The sequence below is a fragment of the Fringilla coelebs genome, assembly GCF_963513975.1.
Source record: "Fringilla coelebs genome assembly, chromosome: 6".
Taxonomy (NCBI): domain Eukaryota; kingdom Metazoa; phylum Chordata; class Aves; order Passeriformes; family Fringillidae; genus Fringilla; species Fringilla coelebs.
Window position 1 is genome coordinate 2,909,797 of NC_140034.1, and position 24,775 is coordinate 2,934,571.

Genomic DNA, 24,775 nt, shown 5'->3' on the forward strand with positions numbered 1-24,775 from the left:
GCCCAGAGCACTGAGTGCCACCTCCTTGGACACCTCCTGGGATGGGGACTCCCAACCTCCCTGTGTGCCATTCACATTCTCTGAAATAATCCCTTCGCCCAGGATTGTTCTCCTGGGAAGCTGAGGAGCCTCAGAGAAAAGGAAAACAATAATTGTCTGATTTGCTTCTCCTGTGCTGTGCTCATGTGGAATGAGTTTGGAGATTGTTCACCCACAGGTGATTGTTCCATTGCATTCTGCTGGGAGTTGTTTTCACTCTTTGGCCAACCAGGGCCAAACTGTGTTGGGGCTCTGGAAAGAGTCACAAGTTTTTATTATTACTTTTTTAGCATTGAGTAAATAGCTTTCCTATATTCTTTAGTATAGTATAATACAGCATTCTTTAATATAATATAGTATCATAAAGTAATAAATGAGCCTTCTGAGAACATGGAGTCAGATTCATCATTCCTGCCTTGGCTGGGACATTCCCAGCAAATACAAACCTCCCTGGGCAGCCCCTTCCAATGCTCAACAACCATTTCATGGAGAAATTCCTGCTGATGTCCAAGCTGAATCTCCCCTGGTACAACTTGAGGCTACATCCTCTTCACAATTTCCCCAAAAGTCACAAGCTGGTGACTTTTGGGGAAATGGTGACAAGCTGATTTATTCTGATTTTATCTGGTGATAAAATCAGAATAAATCTTTGCTCTTCTGGCTCACAGCTGCTCTCCCTAAATCCACACATCCCAATTAACCTAAAAACCAGTGTACCCACAACACAAAGGATGATGACTCAGGAGAAGAGGAGGAGAAGGAAAACAGGCAAAGATTCAGCCCAGACCAAAGGCTCTGCTGTCACTCACATGAAGGCTGCCTCAAACACTCCAAAGCACTCACATGGCTGTGTTTTTGATGATCCTTCCTTGGTCCATTTTCTGCCCAATGCCATGCACAACAAACACAATGTGGCTGGTCTGGGGTGGCTTGTCTTCTAACGTGGCTTCTTCTACATAGCCTCTGTGTAGCCTTGTCCCACTGCTTGAAGCTGCAGAAAGAACATTATCCCACATCAGTGACACTCTGCCAGGTGAAGTGCTCTCCTCTGCTGACAGAAGATTGGCTTTTCTCAGGCCAACATGTTGAAAATCAGATTATATAATAGAGAATCATAAAATTAAAGGATTAGCATCTCTTTTGAAATATGTGAGTGTGTATAGTACAAAGACATCCCAAAGAGATTGATTTTAAAGCTAACATTCTGCCTTATCACAAACCAAGGAATTCCAGGGTTCTGCACCTGATGGCAAATAAAACCCCCTCCAATTAAGTACATTCTACCATAATAAAAGTGCCTTTATTTCTAAATATGGACACTTTTAAAGCCCTGAAAGATTTGAGCAGCCAGGTGATATCAATAGGCATTTCCACTGCAAAGGGAATTAATTTCAGGCATGTTTTGAAGAACAGCTCTTCAGAAAACAGCTGTGTACCTGTGCACCCACTTTTACAGCACAGAACCCTTCTCCTGGGTGTCTCAATCAATGAAATTCCTGCTGTCTCCACCTTACTCCCACAGCATGGAAGGATCACCTGGCCACATAAGTGATTAAGTGTTGTCCCTTGATCCACCCCAATTAAAAGAGCTGGTTGAACCCTTTAAAATTTCTCATTTTGATAGGGAAAAATTGCATTATTTAGAGCTAATCCAACCTGAAATTCCTGCTTTGTTCCTCAGCTCAGTGACCAAACCCAAACCCAGTTCCCCAGGGTAAATGTGGGCATTTTCTCCCTGCTGTGCTGACAAACCCATGGGCACAATGTGCCTCCATCCCCCTCTAGTGACACTCAGGGCACCACACCAGGCACCAGTGCTGGCCTCAAATACTGAACTAACAGCTTATTTTGGTTTTGAAGAGGAGGAAAACACCCCAAACCCACTGAGGGCATTTTTTAGCCAGGATAGGTTTTGTTTACCAAGTGAGCTTCTCTTTGATATTCCTCCCCCACAAATTGTTTGGGACAGATCTCATTATTTATTACACATGATCTCAAAGGTGTTCTGGATAAATTAATTCATTTCTTCTGGAACTGAAGCACTGACTGATATTATTTTTTTAGGAAACATTAATTAAGTGTTCATCCAGGAGTCCTGTGGGGTAAGAGGGCATTAATTACAGGGCAGAGGATGCAGAATAAAGGCAGACCTGTGACCTGACCTTGTCTCTTCAAGGAACAAACCAGATGTGCATGTTCTGGTGTCCTGCACAGGACAAATTCCCATTTTCTAGGCTGGCAATAATTTGCTTTTCCTTGAGAGACTCCCCCTTCTCTTCCAACCATCACAGCTTTGCTGCCTGACTGGGAGTGTTGAGTTTTAACAAGTCTGAATTTCTACTGGAAATAATTTCTGTCTAAATGCCCTTTCCTGTCAGTTCATACTTCTGTTATATGAACAGAAAAAAGGCTGGATGAAGCTGGGGAGAGGGAAGGTATGGTCATATATTTAAGGAATGCATCACAATATCTAAATACCTAGCACTAAAATTAAGGTTGCAAAAGGAATTGTAATCCTTCTATTATTAAAGGAATAATCCTAATTTTACATTGAATTCTAATTTAATTCTAATTTTAGCTTCTGGACTCTGCCACTGTAATATTTTCATGGATTTGTTATGTAGTGCTAACTGCTGTATCCAAATCCATCAAAATATGGCATAAAATTAAAATATAATAAATCAAATATGTAATGTAAATAAAATAAAATTTAAAAATATTCACATCCAAATAGAATAAAATTTAAAAATATTCACATCTAGTTATTACACAATTATTTACACAAGCTAAGGACTCTAAATACTCATATAAAGTAAAAAAAAATGCAATGGCCAAAGTGGGCTACTCATATTAAAACCTGAAATATCCTTTTGGAGTTAAAGCAACAAAATTCAAATTCAAATTTACAACATTCTTTACAAAGTCTGGGGAAGATTTACCTTTGGAAAACCCCAACTTTTGTGTGACAGTCCTTGCAATTTTGGATGTTGTGGCATCACTGTACAGATACACTTCATCCACGCTGTGCCAGTCCACGTGGTTACGGCTCAGCTTTAGACTATGAATGGCTGCAGCAAAAAGGAATAAATAAATTGAATTTAGGTGGGGAAGAGGGGAAAAAAAAAAACCAAACAAAGAGAGAAAGAAGGGTGATTTTCACACAGGTTAAAATGCTTAAATTGGTGTTATTTCTTACCTTGAGGAATTTTTACAGCTGGGTTTAACCTGAGCAGAACAAGCAGCAGTTTGAAGACCACCTGGGAGGACACTTGACAAAATTCCCCTCCCACCCTCATTTTGGGGTGGGAAATACCCAAAATATTCCCTTAAAGGAGACAGGGGAATGGATGCTGAAGCACTAGAGGTGGCTGTGATGAGCAGGTGGCTGCCCCAGGTATTTTCACCACTAAAAAGTGGAATTTCAGCCCTCTCCCATGACAGCTGCTCTGCTCTAACACAGAGACTCCCAAGGCTCCCTTGCATTTCTCCCCTTTCAGAAATACCTCAGAGCTGGAAATGCAGCTCAATGAGTCTCTGAATGGGCAATTTCTGGCACAGAACAGAATGTAGCTCTTTGAAAAGCCACTAAAGAGCTCTGGTGGTTGGGGTTTTTTTCTGTGCACTGATTGTGTTTTTCCAGATTTGGAACTGATTGAGCTCTGAGCCCGACCTCATGACACACAGCCTGACTGTCAGGATTAAACAACAGGCACCTTGTGATGCAAATCAAAATCATCTCAGGCTTGGAGCTTGCAGGAGCCAAGCAGTGCCACAATAATTTGGATTTCACCAAAGTTAGCTGCTGAGGTCTCTTCAAACGTGGGGTGCACAGAATTTGCAGAGCTGACAACAGCAATAGCCCTGTGACCAAGGAAATGGTGATTTATCTGTCACTGCTCTTGCTGGGAAGTCCAAAGTCATGGAAAACACCCAGAGGAGCTGTTTTGGGGTTGTTTTTTTTCCATAGCAAGAAGAGCTTTAACCTGTCTCCTCCTTGAATCACCCAAATGAATATTTTATACTCTTCTAAAAACATTCTGAGAAAGCCTGAGCCATCACAATTTCCAATTTTGACTCTGCTACAGCACAAATGATCCAGGCTCAGCCAGATGTTGTGACCTTCCTCCAGCAAAATTTTTTATTTCTTTGCCAAAGCAGACAGACTTGACACAGACTGATGAAAAACTAAACAAAATCTGTAAGGAACACGGGGATTAAGAGAGGATTAGCCCTTGTGTTGTGGTAAACAACTGATTCACCAAAATAACTGGAATTACATCGTTGTTTTACACTGGCAGAGCAGGAAGAAGAAAGAAATAAGCCTGACTTTGAAGAGCAGAGATGGTCTGTCCATACAGGAATTGTTCCATCTGCACTCTGCAAAATCTCTCTGAGAGGATGATCCTGGGGAAGCTGGCAGAGGAGAGGGGGAAGTTTGATGCATTTGGAGGGTGTTGTGTTCAACATCCAAAAAAAAGAAGAGGAAGAGACGTGGCTGAATCTCTGGAAAACCTGCAGTTTGTGGGGGAGTGATCCTCAAATTCCTTCTGGAATCAAGTCCACCCTCTCTACTGGAAGGAACATAAAGGAACAAGTAGCTTTTCCCTACCCTGCATTAATGATTCCCACCTGGGAAGAACAAATTCCTCACTTTTATGCTGTTCATGGATGTGGAAGGAACATCAACATCAACAAGATGTGGAAGCACTGAAGTATTTCAAATGAAGTTCAGCAGGGCCAAGTGTGAGGTTCTACACCTGGGTCAGGGCAATGCCAAGCACAAATTCAGGCTGGAGGGATAATGGGATTGAGAGCAGCCCCAAGGAGGAGGATTTGGGGGTGCTGCTGGATGAGAAGATCATCAGGAGCCAGCCATGTGTGTCTGCAGGCCAAATGTGTCCCTGGGCTGCATCCAGAGAAATGTCACCAGCAGAGAGCTGGGGGGGCTCAGGCTGGAGAAGAAAAGGATCAGGGAGAGCTCCAAGGTTGGAACCCTGGGAATTGCTGAGAATTTCAGCCTTTCTGTGCTGACAGGCTCTGACCCCCCAGAGAACACTGCACTGACCTGAGGCCCTGGAGAAGCTTCCAGAATGGAATGACAGAACTGGGATTGTGGGTGTAGGGTTTGGATAGAAGTGTGTGATATCACAGGGTGGAAAGCTTAAGAGTTTAAGGCTTTAGAATATGGTAATAGGTATAAAGCAAGATGGAGGTTTCAGGGTGGAGGCTGCTCCTTCTACTTCACCTCCTTCTCCATGGGTTTGGGTGGTTTTGTGTAATTGGATAAAAAAGTCCCCATTGCAGCCATGGTTGTTGGTTATTGGGTTAAAAGTGAAAATAATTGAGGTGTCATTTCTTAATTGGACACCTAAATTAATTGGACACTTAATTCTTAAGTTTATCCTTAAAAGGCCTTGTCGAGAGAGAGATGGGGCTCCATTTTTAGTTTGTTAGAGTGAAGTGCTGCAGAACTCAGGGTTTGTGAGATTGTAACAGAGATAGGGACTAATAAATATCTGAGTCCCAACAAGAAATATCATCTTGAGCATTTAATCCTGATCCTAGGGGAAAAAAGAAGATAAAACTTGACACAGAGCCCCTGGCAGTGCCTAAAGGGGCTGGGGACAAGGGATGGAGGGACAGGACACAGAGAATGGCTTTTAACTGGAAAAGAGTAGGTTTAGGTTGGATATTGGGCAGAAATTCTTCCCTGTGAGGGTGGCAGGCCCTGGCACAGGGTGCCCAGAGAAGCTGTGGCTGCCCCTGGATCCCTGGCAGTGCCCAAGGCCAGGCTGGATGGTGGAAGGTGTCCCTACCATGGCAGGGGTGGCACTGGGTGAGGTTTAAGGTCTCTTCTAACCCAAACCACTCTGGGATTCTGGGGAATATTCAGCACCATTTCTCTGCATATTTAGTAGCACTTTTTCAAAAGACAGCCTCAAAAATTTGGTGTAGTGTTAACAAAACACCACCTGAAAGTGGCAGGGACCTTCAGCAGATCTACTCAAGCTCAGATCAATTTCTTACAGCACTTGGAAACTCTTGGAACTCTTTCTTTCTACAAAACATTCATGTCTTGGTCCTTGCTTCCCAATTTTCCTTTAGCCACAAAATATCAGGGTTTTTTTTAGAAGTGGCAGGAACCAGAAGAGGGATATGGACAAAGCCTTCCAGAAAATCTACAATTTGCCAGTAAGGTAAGACATTTTGCAATTTTTATTGACATATTTACATTCATTTTGATTCTCTCAGTAAGTTTTGCTTACCAACACATTCCCTGCTTTGCTTTGGAGCATTTTTGCCTTTTTTTTTTAATTTCTATAAACCCTGTGATGTCTGTTCATCCTCAAAGCCTGGATGTGATGTCCACAAACCTTTTGCCTCAGGCTGGATGGGGCTTGGAGCAACCTGGACTAGTGGGAGGTGTCCCTGCCCATGGCAGGAGGCTGGAATGAGATGGGCTTTAAGGTCCCTTCCAACCTAAATATTTCTGGGATTTGATCCTGTGATTATTTGACAGTGAAGAGATTATTAAAACCCTTGAGAGTTCAACCAAGAGCAGCTTCTGCTGCTGACAGCCCCAGGGGGTGTTCACAGTGAGACAGGCAACACAAAAATGTGTCTTTGGGGAGGATTTGACAGCAGTCTGAAAAGAAACATCCTAAAAAAAAAATATTCCAAGTGTGCTTTACAGGCATGGGATTTTACAGACTGACATTGCTGGTTTGAAGCTGAGCCTGAGGAAGGGAAAGTGATGTTTCCTGAGGATGAGGAGAGGACAGGATTGACAGAAGGACTGTCCTGTGAAGCTCCAGAGGGGCTCAGAGTGGCAGCTGGGGGTGTCCCAGGTGTCAGGGAGCCACCAGGGCGTGTCACAGCCTGGCTGAGGGAGCCCAGGTGCAGAATTCAGATGAGGCAGCAGGACAGGCACAGGGGAATCTCTTCTTGCTCATCCCTCTGCATCCTCCAGGAGCACAAATTCCACACCTGAAGGGTTTCTCCAGGGTACCAGGCTGGGATGGTGCTGAGCCTCACTGAGATGTGACTGTCCAGGACATCTCTGCCATAAATCCACAGGGACAGAAATCTCCCTCTGGCCCTGACTTTCCATGGATTTGTTCCCTTCCCTGGCACTGACTGCATTCCCACAGACATCTCTCTGCAGCTGCATCTTCCCCAGATGCAGAAAAGCTCTGCAGAAAACCCCTGCACTTTTCTGGAGAAGAGAAGGCTTTGGGGAAACCTTGCAGCAGCCTCCAAGAACTTGGAGGGGATTTTAAAAGAGGGAGAACAATTTCTTACATGGGGAGATAGAGAGAGGACAAGAAGGAAGGGTTTTAAACTAAAGGGAGAGAGATTTAGATTAGATTTAAGGAAGAAATTCCTTATTCAGGGTGGGGAGGCTCTGAGGTTGCCCAGAGAAGCTGTGGCTGTCCCTGGATCCCTGGAAGTGTCCAAAGCCAGGTTGGACATTGGGGCTTGGAGCAGCCTGGGACAGTGGGAGGTGTGGACTGAGATGGGATTTAAGGTCCTTTCCAGCCCAAGCCCTTCTGGGATTTTAGTCAGGGATTAAAGGCCAAGTCCTTGCAGATGAGGCCAAATTTTGGGTCCTTTTGTAGCCAGAACTTAGAAATGAAATATTTTTCAGGAACACCCAGCAAGACAGACACCTACAGTGTGAGTGTGTGAAAAGCTCAGCCCTGCTGGAGATGGAAGATGGGATCAGGACAGGATTTCTTTCAGCTGAAGAAATCAGTGGTTGCTATCACACAAACTCCAGTTTCACCAAGAGAGATGAACCCTGAAGGAAAAAAATCCTCCTAAAAAACTGAAATCTGAAAAATGAACCTTAAAACACAGAACAGATATTCCTAAAGCCTTGCAGAACCTGATCTCAATGAGGCTTTTGGCTCATCCTGAGTCAAGGAGATGGAGAATAAGAGAGGAGCAGAAACCCTGCACGGTTCTGTGCTCATGGCAGGGATGTGCACATGGAATCATCCTCCCAGCCTGAGGAGCTGAGCACCTCCTGGGCCCAACTGCTCACAATTAAACACCTTTTTTAGCTAAATACCTGCTTCTCTGCTTGATGCTTTCATCCAGCTGCCAAGAGCAAAGCACAGGGTGGATCTTTTCTCCCCAGAGTCTGATGGTGCTCAAGTCAAAATCAATCCAGGGAAAAGCATCTCTGAAGTGCTCAGGGCTGACACTGCCTCCAAGGACAAAGGCAGGATAGAGACCAGAGGAGGGATACAGACTGTCTCAAAACCTCTCCTGCCTTCTTTTTTTCCCCCAAGGATTTTTAAATTAATCTGTCTTGCAAGCAGCAGGTGCCACACAAAAGCCTGACACATGGTACAGGGAGCTGAGAACATAAGTTGGCTGCTGTTGTTCCTTCTGAAATGAATCTCAGTTTCTGGTACATAAACCTGTAGATTTAAAAATCTTTTCTTCTATATATATTTTTTTTTTTAAGAGGCATTTGCTTTTAATTAAAAACGTCTCACATTGCTGTCATTTATACATTGTACTTCACCACCTCTCAATTCATCACTGTCACTATTTGTCACACAACCACCTAATTTCAATTTTTTTTTAAATTTGAGCACATTCATCACCACAACTGAGCACGATTTGAGAGGTAAAAAATGCACAACATAATTTTAGAATTTCAATTTACAAAACAAAAGGCAGAAGTCCTTTCTTAGTGCTTGAATTACACAGATTCACCTTTAACAGACTTGGGTTCCTTGTGTGAGAAGAGGCAGGAAAATGTTTACTGCAAAACATTTTGATTTCTGGCATTTTCCATTTAGACCCAAACACATAAAAAATAATTAAAGGAAGTCAAAAAGCAAACATTTATGCATGTCAAAATAAATTCTCAAGAGTTCACAACATCCCCAGGAGCTACAAGAACACAAGGTATGACAAGAACAACTCCTACCACGTGCATTTCCATTTTAAATTAAAGGTTTTAGAAGTCAGTGAAAGTTTAATCACTCCTGGCTTTAGTGGAGGCAGAGAGAGCCCAGTGACAAGAACTTTGGAGCCTTCTGCAATCATTAATGGCTCCTGTAAGATCTCCCCCCACTTTCTGAAATAAATGTGCAGGACATCAGCTGCTGCAAAGGTCAGGGCTGTTTTCTGCAGCTCAGCTATAATCCACACAGCTTCCCCTTTCCCAGCCCATGGCCAGGGACTCATTCCATTCCAAAGCTGCAGCAAAAATGAATTATAAGTTAAAATTAAAGATTTTTATCCAAAAGAAAGCAGCAAACAAAACATTATCTGGAAGGAACCCTCCGTTCCTTCTCTGACAGAATTAATCTCATCCCAGGCCTGCTGCAATCCTAAAAAAAATCCCTTTAATTTTATTGAAAAAGCCAAATCACACCAAAGAGTGCAAGAAACAAATGTTGACAGTTTTCATCAGCCACAAACAGTTCTAATAAGAATTACTGCATGACACTAGGAGCATCTACTTCTCTCTAGGACTCACAACACTTCTACTTCTCATCTAAGCTTTAGGATGCTTTTTCTTGGAAAGAAATTGCATGGATACAGCTTAAAAAAACTGAAGCATGTAAATCTAACATTTAACTGAGACAAGCAAACTAGAATTTGAAGCTTCCTAAGCCAGGAGCACTACCAAAAAAAAAATTAAAAAAAAAAAGAAATCTCCAATTACTGTACCTTGGGAATGCTTTCTCTTAAGACATGCAGCATCTGATTTCTCCTTATATCCTCTCCATTTGAACAAAGAAGGGAGGGAGAAGGGAGGGAGGTAGTAGAGAACTAAAAGTAAAAACACTGAGCTTCAAAGTAAAATTTTTAAAAGGGGTGTCATTTTTTTTTTCATTAGTATCACCATTTTTAGGAAAAAAAAGAAAAAGAAAGAAGTCACATTTTCTAGAAAGAATTAAAATGTATATATATTTAAAAAAAGCAACAGATTTTGTAGGAGAAGTGTTCAGGTCCCAAACTCAACCAGTTATGACATCACAACAGAGCTAAAGGCATCAGTAAGGGGCAGTGGGACATGGTGCCACCAGAGCCACCTAAAGCATCATCCCCCTCCTTGGTACAGGGTAGAACACACTCACCCTTCCTCAATGTACACTAAAAACTCCATTTTCAGCACAGCTCTGGGGTTTTTACCCCCCAAAGAGAGTATGAGGATGGTTAAAAGTGAGATCAGACAAAATCTCCTGCTCTTGCCCCGTTCTGCAAGGTTTCAGCATTCCCTGACCCAGCAGAGTGACATCCCACACTTGTGTCACCTGCCCCAGGTGTCCCCACAGCTCTCAGAGCAATGAAATGTATTTGTTGTTGCACATCACTTCTCTGGGGGGGGAGGAAAATCAAAATAAATTCTCAGAGCTACAGCACTGGGGATTCTACAGAATAATTTAATTTGCAATATTGCACTGGCTTTTTACTTCCCTCAGGAAGAATCAACACAGGAAACTCAAGGAAAGTAGAAGAAAAATTGCTTTTCATGGTGAGGGTGGTAAAATACTGAACAGGCTGCTCAGAGAGGCTGAGTCTGTTGTTGGAAATACTGAAAATCCCACAGGAAACATCCTGAGCAAGCTGCTCTCATCAGAGCAGGGAGGTTGGATTTGAGCATCCCCAGAGATCCCTCCTGACCTGCACAAGTCTCCAATTGTATGAACAGGAATTTCCCATCTACAGGTTCACTTAGCTGTGCCAAAAATCTATATGAATTTTTTATACAGTGAGAAAATACTATTTGAAAGCTAAGACCAAAAAAAAAAAAAAAAAATCAGCTTTTCCAAATACAATTTTTAGAGGTTTTGTGGCCTTGACCACAGCTGAAAGTCTGTAAGAAAAAATCCAACAGAGTTCTGCTGTCTCAAAATCAATACACTGGAATATTAATTCTAACTGACAGGATTTTTTATTTCTGTATTCTATCCTGGAATCACAGACTATTTTTTGGCAGAGGGACTGAGGGGGTTCATCTGCTCCAATCCTCTTCACAGATCAGGATCAACTTCAAAGTCAGATCCAATTTCAGGTTTGAATCAGGTTGTTTGGGTGATTTCCAGCTGAATTTTGAGCATCTTTCTGTGCAAATACAAAGAGCTGTCTCTGTTCTATCCCACCTTCCTGAAATATCAGTCTTTTTGAGACAGGTCTCTCTCATGGGCTTTTGGAGATCCATTTCACACCCAAGATAGCTCAGCTACCTTAGAAGGCATAAAAATCAGCAGGATGGCTTCTGTGGCAGTGTTGGAAGCAAAAAGGTTTTAATAAAAGGTAAAATAATAAACTCTTTACAGAGAAAAACTGAGCCAGGTGCAAGAGGCCCTCCTGTCCCTGGTAAAACACCTCACAAAAGTGATTTGTTTCTTTCTTCTCTCTTTTTTTTAGTAAATTGCTGAGGTGGGACTTTCTGGCTCCTGTCCAATTACCCATCCTTAATTTTGAGGTGAAGTCCCCCAGGTCCTGTGAGATGTCTTTTCACCTCATTGAAGAAAGAAACTTCTAAACTTATTTCACTTTTAAGGGAACAAAAAATAGTTTTGTCACTCCCTCAACAAAAAGCACATTCCTTTACCTTCCTATGCCATAAATAAAGCTTTCAGCTTTACTCCATCACCACTAAATGAATATATCTGAAAAAGGTCATGGAGCAATCAATGGATGACAGGAACCTAACTGGTCTTGTTTTATCTGACAACAGCCTGGATATGCCAGAAATCTCTAGAAAATGCTTTTCCTTTGATGGGCTACTTCAGAGAGGTGCTGAACTCACTGAAAATGCAGTTTCTAAATCTTCTGTCATTCTGTAAATTCTAAACTTATTTACTGCTACATAGGTGCCCCTCTCCAGCTCTCCTGGAGTTCCTTTAGGTGCTGGAGGGGCTCTGAGCTCTCCTGGAGCTTCTCCTCTCCATGTGAGCATCCCCAGCTCTGCCAGCCTGGCTCCAGAGCTGGACACAGAACTCCAGAGGGGTCTCAGCAGAGCAGGGGGGGACAATTCCCTCCCTTGCCCTGCTGGCCAAGCTCCTTTTGATCAAAAAGGGCCCCATTTCTGCAGCCTGCCACTCTAACAAGAATTTATCTGATGCACTGAAGGGGATCAGGCACCAAGAGGAGTCACAGGCACCATAAACCAAGCTCATTTTGCAAGGCATGAAATGAAATGATTTGTGAGGATGAAAAACAAAATGTAAACTACAGATTGCTCAGCAAAGGAGTGATGTCCAGGCTGCCCCATGGAAAACAGAGCCTGGGGAATCACTCCCTGTCATCTGTGCTTTCTCATCCCTTCTGCAGTTGTGAAAAATGAGTATTTTATGATTGGCTTTTTGCAAATATTCAAATGAATATTAGATGTGTTGTGTTAGAAAGCGATGCTGTGTTAATTCTCTTAAGTAGTGTGTTAAATATAGCTTTAGATTATAACAAAATGTTAAAATAGAAATTCTGCTATGTAAGATAGTTTTTTTAAAGAAAGGACTTGCACTGAGATAGCAGCCACAGGACACCCAAATCTTTCAGAGAAAGAGAATTTATTGCTCCACTATCAGGAGAAATGAACTTCTTCCTGCCTGGCTTGGCCAGGATGATGCCATTAGGATTACAAGGAAGAAGCTGACACTGCCCAGCCAGAATCCTGTGTGTGAATGGAATTGATGCACCATGGATGAGGTGTGTGAATATGCAACAGGTTATTGTTTTTAAGGGTTAATGCTCTGTTAATGTGGGGCCTTTTTCGGGCTTGTGCTGCCCAGAAAAGGTACCTGGACTGTCCCTAACTCTTTGTTTTTATTGTCTCATATTTTCTTAATTCAAACTGTCCAAATTATTATTACTCTAATTATATTACTATTTTTATAACCATTTTATTACTATTGAACCTTTAAAATTTTTAAAACAAGTGATTGGTGTTTTTCACAGCATTTAAAGCTCCTTGTGCTCCCAAAACCACAAAAAACTCTTCTTTGTAAAGAATAACACAAATGCCAGCATGGGCATGATGTTATTTGTAGGCTGCAGGTTGGAGACTCTCCTGCTGAATAATTCTGCACCTTCAGAGGAAGGTTTGCTGGGATTAACATTTAATAATGAGCCATTTATCCCTCCTATCACCACCAAAAACCTTGGATGAAGCTTGCTGATTTCCTTGTTAACACATTGCAATCCAGGATTCATAAATTAATCAGAATTAATACATTTAATACAATTAATAGAATTAATGAATTTATTCACTGGAGTAATCCTTGGTACAAAGGGGCTGTTACAGCACCTTGTATTAATTTTGCTGAGGAATCAGAGGACCTGGCCAGTTTTTCATCCCTCACAAGGTTTTATGAGAGCACTGGGAACAGTCACTCTGCTTCCCAAGGATATTTCCAGATTTATCTCAACTTTCACTGATCACAAACAACAGGTACCTGTAAACCCTGATGGCACCAAAAACTGCTTCATACAGGATGCAATTACAACAAAATAGAGCATTTAAGAAATTTATCAACTGAACTCAGCTAATTTTGTTTATTTTACCAGTTGCAGAGCTTCTCCCAGTGCCACTGCAGATGGCACTTGAGGATGCCAGAGGATCCAAGAGGGATTGAGAGGCAAATTAGAATGACAAAACCACTTTTCACACACTGTCAGCTGTAATTGTCCTGCCACTCTCCTATTATTAACAAAAAACCCTGTTGAAACCTGCTGGTGACTTGACATACACACCACTGAAGTGATGCCATACATAGCTTGGGTTTTTTGGGGGTTTGCTTTTTGGTTTTTTTGGTTTTGCCTTTTTTCTTTTCTAACTTTGGTTTTAGAAAAGGCACTGGCACCTGAATTGGGAGTTTCTTTTTCTGATCTTTTATATTTTCATAAATATCAGTGGTCATATCTTTCTCATCACTCTCCCCAGTCCATCCAACATCAAATCTGAAAATTTCTGTCCCATAGTCCAGACTTTATCTGATAAAACCCCAACCCTGATAAGGAGAATCCACAGTAAGAACCACTGCAGCCTTCCTTCAAAAATCAAACTCCCAAAGGCAGGGAGCACTCAGGAACCACAAAGATTTGCTTTCCATGTAAAAAACCATAAATCCCTGCCACAAACAACCCTGAGCTTTGTGCCTCTGGGACAAGAAATCAGAAATACAGGTAAAGTGCCTTCCAGAAGGATGTTTGTACAGGCACAGAGCTGGGGCTCAGGGCTCACAGCACTTCATGCACCTTTGGACAGAGCTGTTCCAGTAGAAAATTGTTCTGCAGCCTTGGCCAGGTGAAAAGATCTTTTAAAGTAGCACAAATAGAGGAAAAAAAAATTCATAAAGTCCTCACTAGTTTTAAAATGGAGTTAGAAACTCTCTGTAATGTTGAAAAAACCTGAATTTTTGCTGTGCAACACCTGCTCTGAGCAATCAATTCAACTGTGTAGGTTAAATAACAGATCAGTAATTTCAGTAATTTTGAAAATGTTCCATGCAGCACACCAAGATTCTCAGCAACCTGAACATCCTCAGCCTGCTCATTAAAATATAAGGACTTCCCCAGCAGAATGAAGATTTACTGCAGCTGAAAACGAATAAATCCAGCCTGAATCAAAATGGAAAATGGAATGTGACTTGTAAAAATGATCCCAATCCCTTTAGGGGAGAATTAGGGATGCTGAGAGAACGAGGGATTGCAGAGAGCAGTCAGCCAGTTGGCTTTTGGACACTGACTCCTCTTGTCCCATCAAGAGATTTTAGTTTGAAATGAGATTTCAAACACAATTAGAAGATATAAAACACAATGGGAACAAGATGTTTCTCCATAATTTTAATTTTTACAGCATCCCCCAAACATGCTGCAGCAAGAAATCCCACACTGGAAAACAGGAGAACAAACAAAATTCCCCAATTTACAGGATGAAAAACCATAGCAGATCACATTCTTACTTAGGAAAAGCAGACCTCAAGTGTCCAAAAAAATATATTATAGTGATCTAAACAATCTTACCCTCCTTCCCATCAACAGGTTTGGATATTTCCATATCAAAGCTCTCCTGCAGCTGCTGGCCTTTGAAGCGGTTGAGATGCTCCTGCTCTATTAAATTACTTTCCTCCTCTTCCAGAGGTTGCCAAGTGCCATCAATAAACCACTGTCCACGCATGACAGGGATCTTTTCAGTCTCTAAAAAAATAAAAATACAAAAAAAAGAGGTTTTTTTTAACGCAACGAATCACAAACTGAGAGCAGGAAATGTAGTGTAATCTGCAAATCTGAGCTAATGAGATTTCCCAGGTGTGTGTGAGGATGTGAGAGATGGAGAAAAAAACAGAATTCCAGAATGGTTTGGGTTGGAAGAGACTTTAAAATGCACCCAGTGCCACCCCTGTCACGGCAGGGACACCTTCCACTACCCCAGGTTGCTCCAAACCCTGCCCAACCTGGCCTGGGACACTGCCAGGGCACTTCCAACAACCCAAATTACACATCAATTAGCAGAAATGGTGGTATTTAAAAATGCACGTTGCTTTTTTTTAAATGAAAATCAATGTTTTACTCAGGGCTGGCTTTGGTATCTGCTGTTCTCGTTTCAGTTTCAGTTCTCCAAACAAGGAAAGTGGGGGCTCAGCACTTGCTGTGCACGTGGCAGAAGAGAAATCTCTTTAAAAAAATATATAATTTGGTGGTAATCTATATCAAACTGTGCTTCATTGTTGCCCACATTTACTACAGGGAGCAAAAATTCCCCTCTTATACCCTGGACAGTGACATCCATTGTAACTCAGCTTTGAATTCCTCCTCCTGAATCTGGAAAATCAAGGAGAAATTCAGTGACCCACAAGGCTCAAAAATCCCAAATCCAGGTTTTGATGGGATTAGCACAGATTTGGGTCTGCTGAGAGCACAGAGCAGTGGGACCAGTGACCTCCAGTGCAGTGTGTGTGTATATACACACATATATGTATGCATAAAATATATATGTTAGATATGATTTAATATATTTATATACATAGACATATATACATATAATATATATATACACATTTATACATATATATACACACATGAATACATTTATACATACATACACACACACATATATACATATATATATTTTTTAAAAAAATTAAAAAAAAAATAAATATATAAAATGTTTGTATAGACTGACTCAGACAAAAGCAAACATCCTGTGTGTGCTACACTGACCACAAAGATTTAGCTCTACAAAGCAAATAAGAACTCAACCACAAAAAAAGGCTTTAAAAAAAAAGGGGAGATGAAGAGGGAAAAACAAAATAGGCTTCACTGCTCCAAGATCTGCTCTGACCTGAAACAGGGTAAAAAAAAAAAGCTGGTAAGGAGAAATTGGAAAAGAAATGATAGATGTAAATGCACAGTAAATGAAATTCAGGTGAAGAATAAACATGAAACAATAGATTTCAGAGTGACTGAGCACAGGAGGGATCTCTTTGATCTGTCAGCACAGCTGGGGGAGGTGACCCAGCCACGGGCAGGGGTTTTTGGTCTGGTCCCAAAGCTCTGTGAGCACAAACTCAGGTCCCAAAACCTCCTGGCTCTGTGCTGCCTCCACTGCAGACACAGCTCGAGTGCTGGCTGTGCCCAAATGTCACTTCCACACCAACTCTGCCAGGTGAGAACGTGACAGAGAATTGCAAACACCTCCCAGATTCACTCAGAACCTCTAAACCTCTCTGAATTTTTCATCCCTCAGTCCACTGAATGCACAAGCCACGAAAACAAAAGGAAAACCACAAGGAAATTTCAAATTAATTTCAAGGAAATTAATCCTTGAAGATATCAGAAAAACCAAACTTGTGAGTGGCTGTAAGATGCAAAAGTCAGCAGTGCCTGCAAGTTGCACAGGAAATTCAATATTTCATGAAAATTTAGATTCATTTTGGAGTCCACATCCCATCAATGGAGGGTGAAAGATGAATATTTATTTTTCATGAACTGAAAGTTAACCACACCAGTCTCTTCCCTTAACCTTTGCTGTATTCCCAGACATTTTACACCTGTCAGAAATCCACATTTTTCAGTGAACACAGATCCAGTCAGGCTGCCCTCCCAAACAAAGCTGTGTCTGTAGGAAGAAATGAAATGTGAGGGGAGATAAAGGCTCCCATTGTGGCTGCAGCAGTGACAGGGCTATGTCAGATGTTAATCCTCACTGGGAAAATCTGGGAGCAATTCTTTAATTCTTGACTAAGCAGTCTGATGAGGCTCCATTCACTGAATCCACAGGCAGAAATATGTTTTTTTATTTTTAAATAATAATCACATGAATACTATTTTGTACTCCAATCTAAGTGAATACAAGGCACCTCTTTTTCAGTTTTGGAGGGCTTCAAGTTTTTCACATGGGAATTTCCACCTACAGATTTCTAAAAGTCTAACCATCAAGTATTAGAATAAATATTTTCAGGCTCTTTTTGCCTGAGAGAAACTTTCCCAGAGTGGTTCCTTACAAGAGCAGTCCAGAGCACTCAACAACAGCTCTCAAACATAACCTGAGCCCTTCCCAGTAAGGCTCAGCCAGGAAAAACTGTTTGAAATGAGAAAAAAAAATCACATAAAATCACTACAGAACACTTGAGTTTGGGAATAAATATGATATTTGGCTTTGGAAAGGGTGTTCATATGCAAATATAAATTATTTTGAGATCCAAACACAATTAAGGAGCTTTGAAAAACCTGAGTGAGGGCAGTTCTGTTTTTCCAGCCCTGTGGGATTTTGGGGGAAACAAGAAATTGCCTTTTTTTTCTTTTCCCCATTCCCTCATTTAAACAGTGACACACTCTCAGAGCAACCAAACCAGCCTGAACCACAAACTGCTTTTATTTCCCATCATGAGCTGGGGGGGGCAGGTTTGAACCTTGAGCTAAAGGAAAACCTCAACAGAAAACCACCTGGAAGGGGAGGAAGAGGAAGCCAGAAAATGACATTTCCTGCCATCAACAGCACAGTTTGGCTCTCAGAAACCTGAACAGAGCCCTGCAGAATTGAGAGAGCATCAAATCTGGGATCACAGCACACAAAACCACATTTCCTGTGGAGCCAGGCTGGGAGAGCTGGGGGTGCTCACCTGGAGAGGAGGAGGATCCAGGGAGAGCTCAGAGCCCCTGGCAGGGCCTGGAGGGGCTCCAGGAGAGCTGGAGAGGGACTGGGGACAAGGGATGGAGGGACAGGACACAGGGAATGGCTTCAAACTAAAAGAGGAGAGATTAGGAGGGATTATTAGGGAGAAATTAGGGTGGGCAGGCCCTGGCACAGAGCAGCTGTGGCTGCCCCTGGATCCCTGGCAGTGTCCAAGGCCAGGCTGGACAGGGCTTGGAGCAACCTGGGATGGTGGAAAGTGTCCCTGCCATGGCAGGGGTGGGATGAGATGGGATTTAAGGTCCCAAACCATCTCATGACTCTCTGACAACCTCCAATTCCATGACAACTTGTTGAGAGATTGAACTAGAAACAAGTTTCCAAATAATGGCCTTGCAAAAAGAGCAGATATTTTAGAGAGCTGGAAGTGTGAAAGATGCATTGCAGCAAGACCACGTGGGATAAAAACACAGGTGATTGGCATTAGACGTAAAAGCAGCATTTTGTAGCAAAAGCTAAAAGGCTGAAAAACATTTATAAGGTATTATAACCAAGAAATAAGTTACCTTCTGATAAAACAGAAGTTTTACATCTGTTGTCTCTCACTATTCATCAAGACTGATAATGGAAGAAAATCTTTTAAAACACCTCTCAGTTACCCCATCTCTGTAAAAGCTGAGAAAACCAACAACAACCAAATTTGTAAAGGTCTCCAAAAGCAAGTGAGACTTCAGTTAATGAAGACAGGGAAGTGCATCAGTGGTAATCCCATGGAATACTCTGGATGGGGTGGGGAAATAATTTCACACAAGAGATTTTTCACTGAAATCTGTGACACTGGGAAAGAGGCTCCTAACCACAGCTCCTCTGTTGAATCCTGCACAGGGGCTGTCACTGAAAAATTCCCATGTTTAGTGCAGAAGACTTGATGCAAACTCATGACAGTAAAGAGCATTAAAAAGTGATGAACCAGAATTGCCATTTCAGCACCCAATTTCACCAACTTTTTAGCCCTCACTTATCCACCTTCACTAAATTCATTCATGTCTTGCATACTCAGATATTTCACAAAGCTTAAACGAAATTCTTTCAGTTTTGTTTTATGGAAGAGTTAAAGACACTGGAATTCCATCATGTTGTAATTTAATTTATTTTTTGTCAATACAGAATTCCAAATCTATAACATGAACTTATTTATCCTTATCCCTGCAATCTCAATCCCTAGGAAAGGATTTGCCTTGATTTCTTTACTGCCTTAAGTCTTACACCATATAATCTGCAGCTGGCAGTGCTTCAGACTGAAAGATATCAACATATTTGACTGGTTATACACTTCCATGGTTTATTTATAAAAGAATTTCTAAATAAATCTGAATGGTGGAGATTTAAAGTAGATGAAAACCACTTAATTTGAATTAGTCACACGTATTTTACCACTTTTAGAGGAAATCAGTTTAAGAGATTTACTCTGCAACAAAGGATTTATTTATTTTTGCACAAATGGGCCTTTTTTTTCCCCCTGAAAATCCAAAGAATAAAAGAATACAAGTGCTGTAATTAATGGTGTGATAAGAACATGAGTGATTTGCATTATGATAATCACCAAAATCCTCTGAGTAATGCGAATTATGTTAAAATAAAACCTGTAGGCAACATATAAACTACAGCATGTGTGTGCAGTGTATGTGTATAACCCAGCTACTCCTCCTTCATGAAGATGTTTAAAAGTGTGTGATCACATCTAATATAAATTGGAATAAAAACCTGGCTAATCCATCACAATAAAGTCATAACTTAGCAGAATTTGCCTTAATTTCCCTTCTAACACATCAATTCCATCCTTCATTTCCTGCCACCACATTGCTGGACAGGGCACAGCCTTAAATTTCAATTTTGCACAGCACAAAGGAGCCTTTTTCACCTGCCTTGGTTCAGGAGCACAAAACCTTGACAAAAGTGAGATAATTCAGAGAGAAGAACTCACTGCTGGCCAAGCCCAGGCACTCCTGGCACTCTGCAGCCATCAGCCCCAAGACACTCATGATGATTTACCCACAAATGAGATCTAAAAGGTTAATAGAATATTCAGAGGCTCAGAAATTTAAATTAAAGCAGGTGCTTTGCTCAAATTGACAACTCCCAGCTCTCCAAGCCCAAAACCAAGAAGCTAAGCAAGAAACACAAGCTTGTAAAACACCACCAGGTTGAGATGTTTTTCAGTGTAGTAATTTCAGATTCCTGCTTTTTTGGTGCTGAAACATTTCCTTAAATTTGATTTCCTTCCTACTGCAGTGGCAAACAATTTGCAGCATGTGAGAATAATATCTGCACAAGCTTGAGGCAACTTTGGGGCTGCAAATGTGACATCTAAAACTGAAATTCAGTTAAATAGTGAAGTGCTCATACATTTACCAAGGACCTGGCCTGAAACACTTCCAGAGATGGGGCACCCACACTTCTCTGGGCAACCTGTGGCAGTGCCTATCTAAATAAATAAATACATAAAAATATATTCCAGAATAACATCAAGGAGGCTGTTAGAGAATTTTTTAAAAAATTGTTATCTATTCCTATTATATCAAGCCTAAAATCATATTCTGGGTATATTTCATCAGGAACTTTAGGGATGGGACAAGGAGATTTGAGTTCAAACAGAAAGAACTGGAATTTAGGCTAGATATATGGAAGAAATTCTTGTCTGTGAGGATGGTGATGTTGTAATAAAACAGCTCCAAACTAAAATTGCATTATTTCATGTTTGTTACCTAACATAACACACTTAAAACTTTTTTCATTAAAAAAAAAAAAGCTTAACATTGCACATCTTTCTAGCTCTCCTCCACTTTATTCCAGAGCACAGCAGGTGACTGACTCTTAAATAAAAGGAACCATTTGTTTGATCCCAGCCTGGTGACCTCCCTTTGTTCAACCACAACCAGGTGTGACCTGTCCTGCTCTGCCAGAAGGAAAAGTCCTGCAGAGGAGATCAAAGGTGAAGCCTCAGAAAGCTTCAGAGGGACACAGAGCCTGTGACTGAGCTGAACAGAGATTTCACTCACTGAGCAGTAAAAATCATCATTTTGCTGCTTCATTGGAGCAATTTATAAATTCCAGATGCAAATTACATTTGAGTTTCAGTCCCCCTGGTACAGGTGGGATTTTCCTTCCAGAGTAGCTCAACTGTGAACCTCAGTGCTGGCTCCACTGCTGGACCCCAGAGGCAGGAATAGATGTTTCTTCTCTGCTGCAAACATGGAATTGCCTCTGATTTACCAAGACTGCCTGAAGTATTCCAGCAACAGCCTAAAAGTGTTTTCTCCTGAACTGTTTTTAATTGTTCCACACTATGAATCCAGCAATGAGGAATGACAAGCTGCTCTGTGGGGCTGGATCCAGTCAAACACAGAAGGAACCCCACAAAAAGTCATTAATGTGCTCCAAGTCATCAACTGTAAACCATCCCAAAACACAGAATCACAAAATGCTTTGGGTTGGGAGGGAAATTCAGAATTATTTTGTTCCACCCCCTGCCATGGCAGGGACACCTCCCACTGTCCCAGGGTGTCCCAGTGTCCAGCCTGGCCTTGGGCACTGCCAGGGATCCAGGGGCAGCCACAGCAAATCTGGGAATCCCAGCCCAGCCAGGAATTCCCAATTCCCAATCTCCCATCCATCCCTGCCCTGGCACTGGGAGCCATTCCCTGTGTCCTGTCCCTCCATCCCTTGTCCCCAGTCCCTCTCCAGCTCTCCTGGAGCCCCTCCAGGCCCTGCCAGGGGCTCTGAGCTCTCCCTGGAGCCTTCTCCTCTCCAGGTGAGCACCCCCAGCTCTCCCAGCCTGGCTCCAGGACAGAATTTTGTCAGGAAGGATTTTCCTGCTTTAAGGTAACAGTTTAATTACCATATCCACAATTGCTACCTGATCCTGATGGTCCAAGCCAAAATCCTAAAGCTGACTTCACAGGCCTTGTCAAGCAGGAAGAATTCATTAAAAAAAAAACCAAAAAAACTTAAGACTGTCAAAACATGAAATGGGCTGCAGTTTAAACTTAGAATTTTATTTTTATTGAATTCTTATCCATTAAAACAGTTCACTAAACTTCAATCCAGTGCTCTGAAGCACTTCCACCACTGGCATTTGCTGCTGGCACCACTGAGTTTGTCCTTTATCAGCAGCTCTTTATCCCCAGGGAGACCTGGGGATTTTTTAAAAACCACAAAAGAACAACTCCTGAGCCACATGACCAACACATGAGCACCTGCCAAAAGTGAGTGTGTGCTCCCAGCCCATCCCCAAAAAGCCAAAGGCCTTTTTTGCACAATCCCACCCTGACACTCTGAGTGTGCTCTCCTGAAAACCCTGCTGTGCTCCCCAGCTCCAGCAGCACAGACAAACACTTGGAACAAGAGGTTCCTGGAATATCTTCCAAAATAAAGAAGAGCAAGAGTGTCTCAGTGCACACCTCAGGCTGCCACTAATGAACAAGATGACAGCAAAGGTTATTGTGCCCTTGGATGGCTTCAACTCCTCCCTTCTCCACCCCAGGGATTATTTTTCTGTGCTCTTCTCTTGAACTCCCTTCCTACCTCCATCTTCTCCAAGCCAACTCCAGAATTCCCAGCCCTTCATTTCCATGTTTAAATTTTCCTTTGTTTTTTTTCCCTAACCCTGCAGGGTTTCCCCTTCCAGAAAACCAGTAGGATTTTCACAGAAACCCAGAATGGTTTTGTTTGGGAGGGACCTTGAAGACCCCCCCTGCCATGGCAGGGACACCTTCCACTGTCCCAGGTGGTTCCAAGCCCTGTCCAGCCCAGCCTTGGACACTTCAGGGATCCAGGGGCAGCCACAGCTTCTTTTGGTAACCCTTTTAGTTTCTTTCATTGTAAATGTCACTGCCTGGGATCCCACTCGAACCTTGTGTTCCTGTGCTCACTAATCCTGCTATTTACATTTATTATCTGTGGAGTTTCTCCTCCCCAGCCCCTCACACAGATCACATCACCCCAGTGACTTTTTCTCAAACCATTCCCTCACCCTCACTGTTTTCAACCTTACAGATTCTCTGAGACAACTGTTCCTGCTTCTTATTTTAATTTCTTGCTCCTGCTTCTTATTTTAATTTCTTGCTCTTTTGCAGATCTTTTTTTCCATCCAGGCCTTCTGCTCACTAACTGGCACAGCTCTCACACATCCTTGTGCTCCTCCAAGAGCTCTGGACAAGGTGTTGGTTGGTGCTTTCAGTGTTGTTTTTTCCTTAAAAGAGCATCACACACACAAATATTCACCTGTCACTGGTCCTTAATTCAACTCTGTCACCTCCAAATTCAATGCCAGCCTATTCCTTTGATCTCAGCACTGTCCAACCCATGTTCAAGCCTGAATGAAGTCAGAGCTGAACTTCTCATGCCACAAACATTTCCTGCTGCCACAGTTACAGCAGAAAACATCCCTCTCATCCACAACTTGTAATCCAAATATTCCCTACACTTCTGCCTTTGTCCTTGTGGATCAAATCAGCAGGAGAAGTGCTGGACCACATCAAAGGACAAGCACAACATCCATGTCCTTCCTTAGCTACTCTACTGCAGCTGAGCCATCCACTGGAGAATTATTCTGGTCCCATTTAAAGGAGAAAGACAACAGATGAATTTTGATTAAATATGCTTAAATAAAACATAAAAGCTGAGCTCAGGGAAGAAACTTGCCCTCAGAGACACATCCCAAGTGCTGCCACCTCAACCCTGGCCTAGGGAAAGCATCTCAAAAGTCTCAAGCTCTCTCTGCTGAGATGCCACAAAAACCCCCTGAAAATACACACAAACAAATGTGATTTAATACATGGAACAGTGCAAATCTGAAAGTGATTTCATCTAGGTATGTTAGGTCACAGAACCCCAGAGTGGTTTGGGCTGGAAAGAACCTTAAATGCCATCTCTGCCATGGCCCAGGGTGCTCCAAACCCTGTCCAGCCTGGCCTGGAACACTTCCAGGTCTTTTGGTCAGGAAGGGATTGGCCCAAAATTAAGCTACAAGATGTTTTTGAAATGATGGCACAGTAAAAACAGACATAAAAAGGAAACCAGAAAGATTTTGAGTAGTGAAAGCAACATTTCACCTTTACGAAGTAAACTGTCAGTGTTTTATTTGACAAAGGATTACACACCTAGAGATAAAAAAAAAGCCATAAAATTTTATTCAGGACTTCAGCCTTCAATGAAAAGGTCCTTTATGTAAAGGAAATTGTTGTCAACCAAGTCCAAAGACTGTCCAACACACCAAAACCAACGTTCTAAGTGTGCTGTAAAATGACTAAAAGCACTGCTAAAACCAGACTAAACCAAATGGAAGTCACAAACAATGATAAACTCCTGATTTCATTCCCTTAATTTTCATCTTGATCAAGAAGGAAGCTAAAATGTTTTTTTAAAGCAGCCCAATTCCAGTCTGAGCAGAGAGATCTTAATTTTAAGACCCAGTGGCCCACTCTGTATTCACGGGTATTTCCAGATTAAAGTCAGTAAAATATCTGTTGTATCAGTACATCTTCACTCAGGGATGGTTCTAGTGAACAAATTTGTTTTTAAATACAAAAATAGGCTTTTTACTTAATAGACTTCAGCAACTGTGAG

The 24,775-nt window shown here is 41.9% G+C and overlaps 1 protein-coding gene across 2 annotated transcripts in view; it reads right to left on the reverse strand.

The window, feature by feature from the left end:
* Positions 1-24,775, reverse strand: part of DDHD1 (DDHD domain containing 1) — a 65,180-nt gene that overhangs the window by 36,307 nt on the left and 4,098 nt on the right. The window contains exons 2-5 of one of the 2 annotated variants that reach the window (XM_084207735.1): positions 15,040-15,213; positions 9,736-9,837; positions 2,979-3,107; positions 883-1,030 (exon numbers count right to left, since the gene is read on the reverse strand). In XM_084207735.1, the coding sequence (XP_084063861.1) occupies positions 883-1,030; positions 2,979-3,107; positions 9,736-9,837; positions 15,040-15,213 (553 nt within the window). The remainder of the gene's footprint in view (positions 1-882; positions 1,031-2,978; positions 3,108-9,735; positions 9,838-15,039; positions 15,214-24,775) is intronic. The other variant, XM_084207736.1, reaches the window with a different exon arrangement.